The sequence below is a fragment of the Thunnus thynnus genome, chromosome 12, assembly GCF_963924715.1.
Source record: "Thunnus thynnus chromosome 12, fThuThy2.1, whole genome shotgun sequence".
NCBI classification, from domain to species: Eukaryota; Metazoa; Chordata; class Actinopteri; order Scombriformes; family Scombridae; genus Thunnus; species Thunnus thynnus.
The window spans coordinates 14,328,414-14,341,404 of record NC_089528.1 but is presented as its reverse complement, the minus strand read 5'-3'; the positions used below and the strand labels follow the sequence as shown (position 1 = coordinate 14,341,404).

Sequence of the window (12,991 nt, the reverse complement as noted above, 5' to 3'; positions counted from 1 at the left end):
TGTTTCCTCCAACAGGCACATGGGTGACATTTGGAGGTCAGATCTCTGATGAGGTAAGATGTTACATTAGATCCATCATTCAGTCATCACCGCTCATGAGCAGACATTGTACTTTATTATTATAGACCACCATTTACAACTAGTGAGCAGTTGTGATATATAACACCCAATTTGTAGCCCCCATGGGAGTCATTTATAAAGTGGTCTGAGTGAGAGAAGATCACGGGAATCATTCCAGTATCATTTCCCAATATCACCGCAGGCTGCTTGTCCCTGTTGGTTCTACCAAGGCCAAGTGGTCGGGTCTTATTCGTCCCTGTCACACATTATTAAGTCGAAGACCTCCTCCAGCCAGTGATCAGTGCCTTGATCCAGCCTTGAAAGGGGGGGGGGACACTGAATTGGAGACAGGTCATAACTGCCTGATGACCGTTGGGACTAACTGACAGACACAGAGACACAAACAAACTCACCAAGACAAGACAGGAAAAATTAATCGTGGTAAAATTGGCATTTCCATGTGAGGCTCTAAATAAACTGAACTCACTGCAAGAACTGGGCCAAAATAGACTGAGAAATATATTGAGCAGTAAACAACTTTAATCAATGAGCAGCCTGTACAGTTTTCCTGGTGATTTGTATTTCAGCAGCAAACAGATTTATAGTCCTTCAGGTTCTTCAGGGAATTTCCTGGCTCATCCTTTTTGAAGAGTAATTTGTGTAATATTTATGGTGTATTTCCATGAGGGGAAACGTTTCTTCTCTGTGTCAGGTGGCAGAGCAACTGATGACTATCGCCTATGAGAGCGGGGTCAACCTGTTCGACACTGCCGAGGTCTACTCCGGGGGGAAGTGAGTGAAGATTTGTTATCTATCTCACCTTCACAGAGCACTTTTCTGGTGTTGTCAGCTCTTTTCCCTGTAGGACACAAGATGTTAACAAAGTTTAGCCCCAGACTAGGAATTATTCACCTGACGACACCAAAAATGTAAGGTAGTCACGACTCTGAAGTGATTTACATAATGTAATTCATCACTGGAGGCTCCTCATGATGTTCACGACTCAATCTAACTTTATAGGCCTGGACAATGTGTCGGTGAATAATGCAGGACACTCCATAGCTGCATTGGACGAATAGTAATGTCATGGTTAGTGGTGAAATTCAAGCATATAACACAGGCTTTTATCCTTTATCTTGTACTCCTTCCGATTTTTAATCAGGTGTTCATGCTGCAGATGTGTGGCAGATAACAAGCTCTTATAGAAATGGCAACCTGAGATCTAATCGCATCATATCTGTGGGTTGTTTTTTTTCTTTACAGAGCAGAGATAATCCTGGGAAACATCATCAAGAAAAAGTGCTGGAGGTAAAGAACAGCCTCTTAACAAAGCAAAGGATCTTAGATATGTTCCAAGATTACATTTTAGATTATGTTTGTGCATATACAACACATTGCCAAAGTATGTATCCATATGTTCGCATTTTATTCCAAAAATGCTTCTGCTTTTCTGCAAGATTTCTACAAGATTTTGGAACCTAGCAGCAGGAATTTGCTCCCATTTACCCACAAAAGCATTTGAAGTGAGGTCAGGCTCTGATGTCGACCTTGCTCTCTGTGTGTTCCAATTTATCCCAAAGGTGTTAGATGGGGTTAAGGTTCTTCCACACTAAAGTGTGAATCCCATTCGCCTTGTGCCTGTGGACATGTTAAAACAGGGACATGGCCTTTCTTAAACTATTGCCACAAAGGTGGAAACAGTAGTTACTAATCTTTCTTGCTGGTCACCTTTTAAAATTAACTATTGTCTACTTGTGACCCTTTCAGCATAGGTTAGCCTCAGTCTGTACAAGGTTAAGTGACTTTTCTTTCTCAGATTGTTTCTTTTGAAGGTTTTTTCGCTTTTACCTGAAGAGGTAAAGTATTTCAGAAGAATTTTTTTTTTTAAAAATGACAGAAAAGTTTTTAAAAAGTACATTTAAAGAGTACTTAATTTGGTGTCACGAAAATAAGTTCTTTTTTCTTATTCCTGCCTTCTTTTATCTGGTGACCCCTATTAATACTGGAACTACTTGGGGGCGAACACTGCTCTAAAATATTATTGTGCAGTATAGCGTGAAAATGTCTCTTTATTGGAATAAACCATGAAAACCACCCCACACCAAGATATTGGTCATATAATGTAGTGTACAGTATGCGTGCAAGATTAAGCTTTTAAAGCTTTTGCTGAATATGTGTTTCTGCTTTCAAGCATCATACTGTTTGTGTTGAATTGAGGTGGTGGAAGATGCAGAACGTGCTTCCATCTCATATATCTTAGCTGGATGTTTATAAACTAGCGCTAACTCACTGAAATCTCAAAACCTATCCATGAATTCACTATCTGTTGCAATTATGTAAGAACAGAAAATGTATTCATGTCTATGTCTCTATAGTTGAACCAGTGAGCAGGTACTGGTGTGAGGTAGCTTGCACCACTGCACCACTGAAAATTTCGGTTTCAGACATCTATACTTCATGCACTGCCACACTGCGGTGATAAGAATCGGTTATTACCCTTCTCAACAATTCATGCCAGCTCTCTGCCTGCCTTCACCTCAACTCTGGATCCATTTAAATAATTGATCGTTCAAGCACGCGGGATTTCATAGTTAGGGAGCTATCTTGTTAGAGTTCAGAGAAAAGAGAGCCTCTGTGATTCTTCATACTAGATAAGTTACACGTTTGAAAAAGGAGTTCAGCCCATCTTCCACTTCCACACTGCAGGATGGAGGCTCACTGGAGGACACTTTTATCTTTATAAACAAAAGTAAATGTGATAGGTACACTTGCAAGTGTGCACACGTATGCAGTCATGCTGGAACACACACACATGCACACACACACACACACACACACACACACACACACATCTTTTTGAGGACAACTTTAAAGTCCTTTTTCATGGCCTTTTGATGTGTCTGTTTGTCTTCCCTCAGGAGATCCAGCCTGGTGATCACCACAAAGCTCTATTGGGGAGGAAAGTAAGTGTGTGTGTATGCGGGTGAGTGTGTGTCTGTCCAGCATGTGCATTTGCCTCCTCAGATGTTTGGACTATCTCGCCAACAACAGGCTACACATTAAAACATTCGCCTCCGGCTGCAGAGCATGACATGGGATCGAACGTTCTGAAAAACTCGCAGGCGCACAGACAAGGAGGGACACACTCAAAATATGACTGACACACACACACACATATAACAACATGGCCTTGTCCTCATCCCCTCTTCCATCGCTTTATACTCTTCCTCAGCCTTCTTGCCAAACTGCCACAAGTCATATCTGCTTCTGCTGTCATGCTGGAGTATTCTGCCCTCAATCCACATTAGTCACATCCACTCTGTTTCTAAAAGCCTTACTGTGGCAAGTGGAAGCTCCACCAGTACATCCACATACTTCTTCTGGTGCTCCATCAAAGTATCTGATGTAGATCAGTAGAGTAGGGCATGGGAGCGTTTGTATAAATTTAATTTAAGCTCATCCTCTCAGTCTATCGTCAAGGTACCAAATCAGCTTCCACACAGAATGGATTTAGAGAACTACTTAACCCCTCTGCTAAGCAAGCTGTGAGAGTGCCTGAAAGGCTTGTCAAGCATCTCATCATCCAAACATACAGTAGATATTTTGCACACTTACTCTCTATTGCACTTTCTTACTTGTTTGCCAAGAAGACATGATTACACGGAGGAAGGTATGCATGATATTGTGTTTGTGATGCATTATTGTTACCTAAGCAAGCTGGAACTCTGCAGGATGGAGGGAGGCGGTGTGAAAAAGTGTGAAATGAAGACAAATAGCAGGCAACTGAGCAAACAGAAAAAACATTTGAGTGGAAAGAAAAGAGGAATAAAGTGGAAGGATGTGTAAAATCTGAAAGTGACTGAGTAATCACAGGTGAGGGTAGTGAAAAATCACCGGAGCAGAGTAAGCATGGTTTAGAGGATTTGCAGGTGAAAAGATGCATTGCAGGTGGAAGTATTCAGAGCCTTTACTTGAGTAAAAGTAAAAATACTACAATATTAAAATACTCATTACAAGTAACAGGCAAGCATTCAAAACAGTATTTAAAGCTGCTATAATCAATATATTCATAATGGATCAAATGCCAGATATTGTCCTTGGGAGTTGAAAGAAGTGTTGAAAGATTGTGTTTTGTTACGCCTCAGTGCTGTAGGACATGACCAAGCAACATTTGGTTGAAATATTTATGGGAGCATATTAACATTTGGTTAATATGTTGTGACAATAAGCCTTGTGTTGGCCCACAGCACAGACACACTGTACAGTCCGTTCTAGCTGCAGGCACACTGCGGACCAACGAGTGGTTGTATTACTCTCCAGTGATTTGTAGCCAGTTTGTTATGCAGGCTCTTGTTACGCATGTTTAATGATCTGCTTCAATTCATGGGAGCTGTGTGAATGTGCATGAGTATGTGTGTTTGTGTGTGTGTGTGTGTGTTTGTGTGTGTGTTGACCCCCTCTGACATGTATTTCTTTCCCTCCTGTTCCAGAGCAGAGACAGAGAGAGGGCTCAACAGAAAACACATCATTGAAGGTAACAAGTCGACTGCCTCTCCTCCGCTTTGTCCTTCACATCACCCCGTCACTCGGAGCCCCTCTGCACTCCTGTAATCTCCCCCTTTTATCTCTTTTCCTCCCCCATCTTTCCTCCTGTCTGCGTCTCTTCTCTCGTCTTTGATAGTGCTCCGCGTGTGCACCCAGCTGAATTTGTTGAAAGTTGTATTAGCCAGTGGTACATCAAACCTCGACAGATGATTTGTCTGCTCGCTTGTAATGTCTTCACAGGTGTGTTTCTAAGAAACTGTTGCATCATATTGCACTACTAACTCATATCCTCGAGTGCCCCTCTCATCTCCTCTCTTTTACATCTCATTTAAAATGCTCATGCTTATAATGGCATACCTTTCATGTACCCTTGGCCCGATCCATCCCACTCTCCATTGAACTCGCCATCCGGTCCACAGCGCAATGCACCTCTTGCAGTGACTCAGCTCTCTCCCACGTTATTAACATTCACTGCAGCCTCTGCAACTTTCCCCCCCCAAACAAGAATAGGGCAATAGACTTACACTAGGGAGGGCTGGAGGAGAAGGACAAAGATAAATTAGGAGAGAGCGGAAGATATAGAAGGGAGTAGGAAAGGTGGCACCGCCAATTAGCTAAACCCAGTGTGTGAGATAAAGGTGCAGTGTCCCTGTCACCTCTGGTGTGGTACATGTCACCACAGGTTAATGAACTGGCAGAGTAAAACATGCTCTGACACCATCTTTCTTAGTACTGGTTGCAGGCATTGCCACAGGCCAGTCAGTGAAACATTTGATTGGTTAAGTGATGGGGTGTCATGTCAGAGATCAGTGCTGATGACCTCTGAGGTGAGAAAATGTCAGCTTCTCTAATAACAAGCAAACATTCACCCACAGGACAAAGAAATTACTTGATAATTGAATCATTTCAAAGGGACTTTAGTAGAACACATAATTAAATGCATTATTCATTGCAGACGCCAGTGGAATAGTTTTGTTGTTTAACATTTTTTCTCAGTTCCAAAAATAGACTCTCTTCAGAGCCAGTAAACTCTAATCCACGACACAGCGGAAACTGCTGGTGATGACGGTGCAGCCTCAGATTAGGATCCATGTAATGGGTGTTTCTGAGATCATGGGAGTGCAGATGACAGAAGAAGGAATAAGTGGTTGGAACGGTGTCGGGGAGAGCATAACTCTCAGCTGGGATTAACAGGCGATGATGATGCCTCTGGCACTAATCTGCCACACACACTCACACACACTCAAGAGCGCACAAGTGTCTTTTGCCTTGTCTCTCTATTACTCTGCTGTCCTCCTTTGTGACAGTCTCCTGTGTTCGCTTTTCATCTCTCATCTGGTCTTCTCTGTGTGTGAATGGGGACTCTCAATACTTTGTTGCCATCTCTTATCCTCTCCTCAGTATACAGTGCGTCATTTCCAACAAAAACTGAAAGCTGAGCGAAAAAGAAACAAATGAGCGCGACCTTTCCTCCGATCCCTCGTCTTTCGTATTCACCAACTGTCAAAACAGCATTCATTTATGTAACAAGGATAAAGGTTTGCCACCCCGCCCCACCACCACCACTGATCTTCCATACCAGGAGATAGTGGTGCAAACTCACTTTGACACTGATTAATCCTGAAATTGGATCCAAATTCTCAGTTTGACCTTTTAAATTCTCACTGTGAATCAAATCCAATGGCCATTTCTGCTTTGAAAATGATGGCATTGAAGCTGGGTATAAGGGACAATAGCTTTGAATGAAAAAGATAGGCTCTTTATTTTTAAAACCGTTTATATTGAATAATAAACAAAAAACGATATAAGTCCTTTTTTCAGTTTTAAGGCTTTTAAGGCTATTGCAGTGGGATATCTTCATATCTGGGTCAGCCACATTAATCACATCACAAAAGAGGTGAATTGTTGTTTTGGAGGGGATTTCTTAACAAATAATTGGTTTAATTAAAACAGACATGTCAATAGTTTCTGCAGTTTAAAGTATTACATTTGTGGTACTGAAATGTGTCATAGCATGAAAATCACATGACTGCAGCCATATTTAACTTTATTTTTTACACCTGTTCTTTTCTATTAAGAGAATCTGCTCCATCTCATTGAACTGTGTCTTCTGGCTTTATAACAGCTTTTCCTTTCCTTGCCATAAAGCCCATAAAAAAATCTGTGACTAAACTGAAAAAAAACCCCAAAAAACTCTGAGATTCGGATTAACCTGTCAAATTCTGAGTGAATTAGCAACTCTCCATATTCAGAGTCATCATATGATATAGTATAAGACACTGAGACTATTATCCTTCTCAAACAAGTGTCCAGTTATCTCTGCTATGATTAAGCTGTCAGAAGCTGGACATTACTTTCTGTTTGCTGATGGCACACTAGGTTGTTTAATGAGGTGACAAAGTCTGCATTTCTTTTGTAAAAAATCTAATATCTTGGTTTTTTTTTTAAAAATAGTCCCATAATCATGACTCCTACTAGGTAAACCCGACTAAATATGACAACGCAGATTCACGTGTGAGCTGGATCAAAAGATGTTGCAGGCCAGATGCAGCTGGCTTTGAGTCACATGAGTTCAACTGTCACTTTGCCGTGTTTATGAACAGGTTGACTTTAAAATCCCCCAGGATCCAGTTCACCCTGTTTTTCCTTTTACCTTTTACTGTGCTTTAAGTGTAAAAAGAAAACTTGAATCCCACAATTTTTGTACATTGTTCTACTGAGGTGTGCACCACCATGAAACCTTTCACAGCATGCTGCAAGCAATCCAATTTTAGTGTTAAGTTGTTACTATATCTCACCTACATGGCAGTGGTGGATAAATACCAAAAACGAAGTGAGGGGATTAACATGTGCAAGGTGATTATCACTCTTCCCTGCAGGCCGTGTCCATTTCCCAAGGTGTCAAGAGACAGGATTTCTTACTTGCTTGCAAGTCTGAATGATACTTTAATAAGTCTTCTAAGTCCACTGGTATTAGTACAAGTTTCTATGAGTGGCGGATGATACTCCAGGCTCATGTGGGCTGCATTGAGTTCTTATTCCTTGCAAGTTAAAGCTGGGGTTGGCAGTGATCTGGAAAAGGAAAAAAAAAACCCAAAAAACAGAATTTGAAAATATGATGAAAATACAGCCCTTCTCCTGCAGTTCTCCCCCATTAGTAAACAGTAAATGGTGGGAGCCGAGTTCACTTCTTTTGAAAGTATCTCGTTTGTTGATAACATTATGTGTTATAGTTTCCCCCACAATACAGACAATAGACCGATGATCGCACGTTGCTTTTCATTTTGCTTTCTGTTGATATTCCCCAATTTTTCTTCTTCTGCAATTCATGCAGTCCCGTCACTTCCTATCTGTAGGTATCCCACTGCCCACCTGGCCTCCAAACTTTCTGTGTCATGCGCAATCAGTGCACGGGCAGAGTGCGTGCAAATAAGCAGGTAGGCAGGTTGACAGGCAGGTAGTCCGTCCAATCATTTCGTTCGGGCCGAATAAAATGATTGTACGGACTTATTACAGGCCTGCAACAGTCACAGATACTGGATGATGATGATGACTTATACTATTAGAAATCAGAAATACTGACTGATGCATTTACATAATGCACATCTATTCCAGCACTACTACAAATATGCTCAAGACTCATGAATCAATGTGTTTTCTTTTTCTTTGACTTATTCAACCTCTGTCTCTCACACAACCTCTTCATCTCATCTCACTGCAGGTTTAAGGGGCTCCCTCCAGAGGATGCAACTTGAGTACGTCGATGTGGTTTTTGCCAACCGGCCAGACAGCAATACTCCCATGGAGGGTGAGTGATCACTGAACAGGCTCCGGGAGTCTGATGGAGGGTTAAAGCTGGGACAATGCATGATGTTCCGCAACACGAGAAGGTGAGAAATAGTGGCGGGACCGCTGCCCTCACCGGACCTGCGACCTTTGGCTTTCACCAAAGGGCCTTTGAGTGTGTGTCTTTCTCTGACGCACAGTCATACACACACATTTCAAGTAATCTGACAATCTTGCCTCATCTCTTGTCCTCTATTTTTGTCTACCAGTCTCCCTCTCTTTCTCTTTCTGTCTCTGTGGGATCGCTAGTTTCCACAGGGTCTCGGAGCTGTGCCCACTCCCAGCCCTCCCTGTTCTTCAGAGGCAGGATTATCTGCCCACCCCCCCCGGAGGACGCTGGTGTATTTTTGGGCTGGTCTCACTAGATATAAGCCCTACTGCGCACTCTATTCCTTCAACACTCAGTGCAGCCTTTCCCACACATCTACCTTATGTTACCATTTATTTCTTTCACACACTTCCAGTTTGTGATGTGGCCACCACAGATACTTGGGCATCTTCTTCTATCCCTTTAACCCCTATCCACAGATATTATTTAGCTAAAAGCATGAAGTCCCACTGGGCTCACAAAAATATTTTCCAGACTTTCCCCTTTGCCCCCTATGCTTCCTCCCACGTGATCCGGCAGACTGTGGGAGGCCAATCTGTCATACTCATCATTCCCGAGGCCTTGCTGTCACTGGTAGTACTGGTGACTGGCAGGCAGACCCTACAGCCCGCTCTGTCAAACTTTCTATAAGCTGTCTCTCTAGATAAAGTCACTTCACTATTGACAACTGATGTGGAGAAGTCTAATCTGATTGATGGACTGATTGATCGAGAGTCTGGCAGGATGATAGAAACTGAACAGAGAGAGATGCTAATAAAAAACTAGACATAGATAAATATAAAGACAAATAGGCTGAGTATGTTGTGCTTTCAACACCCCTGCTTCACAGTTGGTCCATTAATCAACAAAAAACATTGTCCACGTTTTCCTCATCCGTCATTACAGTGGAGCAAGGCCACTGTCATAAATCATTGTGTGTCACCTTTAACAAATTTAGAGAGATCGGGACCGCATGTGCAGACACACACAAAACTGTGTACCCTCATGCATTAGTACCGTAATGTTTCCTAAATACAGTAGCTTCTCCTGGGGATGGAATAACAGTGCTAACATGCAAAAAGTGAGACTTCTACATCTCTGTGGGCATTTGCAGTACGTAGGACTTGTTATGTACATATATATGGTATCGATTCACACACCCACATGTTCCTGAAACTTAAAAAAAAGGATTAAAAGCATCAATGTAATGCCCAAAAACATATCACTGGAGCTCCTAATGTCTTATTAAAATGAGAATGTTAAGAATGTTCAGCAGTTTAACAGTTGTACGTTCACGCTTGTGAAATTTTTATTTTGTCTTTGTTCTTGTGATTTTAACAGCCTCTGATTTTGTGTGAGACAACTCATGTCCCCTTGGGGACAAAAAAAGTGATGTAATGGCTACAGAGTCTTCCTTTGTTATCGTCAATGCCTTTCTTTTCCCATTCACTTATCCTTTTCTGTATGTTTCTCTTTTTCTCTCCCTTACTTATTCTTGATTTGCTCTTTTGTCTTATATCAACTAGTTTCACAAAAATGGTACTTCCTCCTTGCTTGCCAGGCTCTGACTCTCCTTTGATTTCCTCTTCTCTTTACTGTTGCAGCTGCAGGGCTTTAAGCTGGCATTTCATTTGACTCGTCACTAAATTGCATAGTTAATAAAATATTACAAATATGGTGAGATGGGGCCTAAAGGAGAAGGGAGAAGAGAGTAAACTGTCCAAGTCTCAGCAGAATGTCACTATCCAGTCACTCAGCATCATTTTTTATATGACAGAGCAATATGCAGCAAATTGAATCCGTTCAATCAACTGAATATGAAAAAACCCCAGACAGAGCAAAAAAAAAGAATAGGAGGCAATCGAGGCAGAGGAAAAGAGCAGACTTGCATCAATAAACAACCGTTATATCAATCCCTTCAGGCAGGAGTCTTTCACTGGAGAGCAAATAAAACGGTACTGCAACAGCATGCTGAACACAAACCCAATGCCATCCAGTCAGGACATTCCTTTACATGCCAGAATATCACCTCTCTTCTCCTCAAATGTACAGCAATAAAGAAAACCATAGAAAACCACCCACTCACTACCTCAGTACTTATCTTCCGTTTGGCTGCGCATTCAAAACCTTCTTTTCCCAAGATCATTGAACTAAGAAACAGCTCCATCAGCCATTGAAAATCTCCTGTGGTGTGACATATTGATCACTGCCCTGTGTGTATACAGGAGGAGAATAAACATTGGCTTCAAAAGGAGAACCACCTCCCAGTAACAGCAGCACTCACAAAGACAGCTAGCCCTCCACACACATACACCTGCCCAGAGAAATATGGATATCAGCGTGTGTTGAATGCCTTCTTCCACATCCTTGCCGCACTCTGTCAGATGGGCACTCTGATACCTGCTGGCTGAAGTTGACTAAGTGTGCCCGACTTCGTGGCGTGTTGCTGCTGTAAGAGGGCTCAAGGACAGGCTGATATTGGCTAGCAGCCAGGCAGTTTGCAAATGTGCAATATGCATTTAACACAGAGACAGTATTTTACCCATATTTCATGCATCCACTTGCACAAACAAATACAGGACACACATATAGTGTAACAACTTCACTATGACGATGTGAAAAATATAAAAAATACGATATCAAGTCATTACTTCCAAACAATATTCTATGTATTGTATATTACAATTCTGTAAGCACATTACAACATTTCTAAACAACCTGGTCATGTTCAAACAACATGGATATTGTCATGCATGCATAAAACATAACTAAGACTTTCTTGTGTGTGATAATTAATAGTGTATACAGGAATAGTTAGACATTTTGGGACATACGCTTGTTCACGTTCTTGCCAAGAGTTAGATAATGAGATGAAGCTAAAGCCAGCAGCTGGTTAGCTTAGCTCAGCAAAAAGGAAACAGTGGGAAAAAGTTAGTCTGGCTCTGTCCAAAGGAAACAAAATCCACCTACCAACACCTCTAAAGCTCACTAAGTAACATGTTATATCTCCTGGGATGTACTTCAGGAAGTTACAGCGCCAGGCCAAGAAATAGTCTGGCCCTGTAAAACAACAACGTGTCATTTTTACACAAACAACATATAACATGTGAGCTTTAGAGGTGCCAGCAGGCAGATTTTGTTATCTTTGGCCCGAGCCAGGTTAGCTGTTTCCTCCTGTTTCCAGTCTTTGTGCTAAACTAAGATAACCAGCTGCTGGCTGGCTTGCATTGTGTCAATCTCATTATCTAACTCTTGGCAAAAAAGTGAATGATCATATGTCCCTAAACTAACTATTCCTTTAATTCACCATTAGTTATCACACACAAACAAGTCTTAGTTATGTTGTATGTTTGCCAGACAATATTAATTTTGTTTTAGCACAAAGAATGGACACAAGAGGAAACAGCTGGCCTAGCTCTGTCCAAAGATAACATAATCTGACTAAACTGCTAGCTATCATTTCATGGAACTGTCGGTTGTCGGAAAGCTAATGAGTGCAATTCCTAAAATGGTAAACTGTTCCTTTAAGATAATTTGAGTTATGCTCAAACTGTACACCAATCTCATTAATTCAAGGGAGTAATAATACAGTACATGTTGTGCATGTGCCCACAACTTCACCCACAGCATCCTCCTTGAAAAGTTGCAGTAGGCTTGTGTGAGTGGGGGTGCTGATGGTGTACACTGGATATCTTACGCTCAGTGCAGCATCTGTTGTTGGAGATGATGACTCATTGCAGCCTCATGGAAATAAACCTTTTGTTAAGACTGGCCAGTAGGTAAACATGGGTGTTGCTGTGAATCAAGTTGTCATCTTCCCCTCCCCTGGCACTAAGGATTATTCATATATTCACAAACTCCTGAACTTCGTATACCTCCAAGGTACCTACTTCGTTCACAATTTTTCACTCTGTCCTTACATCCTTCCAAATCCCTCACTCCCTCCCTCTTCCTTCTGGAGCAGATGTACTGTTATTCCTCTACCCTCCCACCTGCTTCACCCACACACACACACTTGCTCTCTGTCTCTCACTGAGCTACATTTTGGTCCAGAGAGAGAACTACTGATGAAAAGAAATCGCTCTTTTTTTAATCACACCGCTGTGGTCTCATTTCTTCATCCTTGTATTCAGTCTCTCCTTGCTTCATATTTTGCATCCACAATTTGCGTTACGCTAATATAGCAGATGTGTCATTAATGCATTTGTAAGGGCAATTACAGACTAAAGCAATCACGTAGATTACTTTATCACATTGCTGTTGTTTTCTTCAGTAATTAGAGGATCTGTGCACAGCATACATTAGACACACATTCAAAATAATAGCTGTATTACCTCATTTTGATGTTTCCTTGATTTAAAACTATTTTGACAAAGAACTTCACACTAGTTTTCATTAAATACAAATTTTCTTATCCACTATTCAAATTACCATTATTTCCCTGCTGCATCT

At 41.5% G+C, this 12,991-nt stretch overlaps 1 protein-coding gene across 3 annotated transcripts in view; it reads left to right on the top strand.

Moving 5' to 3' along the window:
* kcnab1b (potassium voltage-gated channel subfamily A regulatory beta subunit 1b) overlaps positions 1 to 12,991 on the top strand; it is a 36,086-nt gene that overhangs the window by 19,528 nt on the left and 3,567 nt on the right. For all 3 annotated transcript variants that reach the window (XM_067605701.1, XM_067605703.1, XM_067605702.1), the window contains 6 exons: positions 16 to 53; positions 773 to 852; positions 1,324 to 1,368; positions 2,979 to 3,023; positions 4,551 to 4,594; positions 8,327 to 8,413. In XM_067605701.1, coding sequence (XP_067461802.1) covers positions 16 to 53; positions 773 to 852; positions 1,324 to 1,368; positions 2,979 to 3,023; positions 4,551 to 4,594; positions 8,327 to 8,413 — 339 coding nt within the window. The remainder of the gene's footprint in view (positions 1 to 15; positions 54 to 772; positions 853 to 1,323; positions 1,369 to 2,978; positions 3,024 to 4,550; positions 4,595 to 8,326; positions 8,414 to 12,991) is intronic.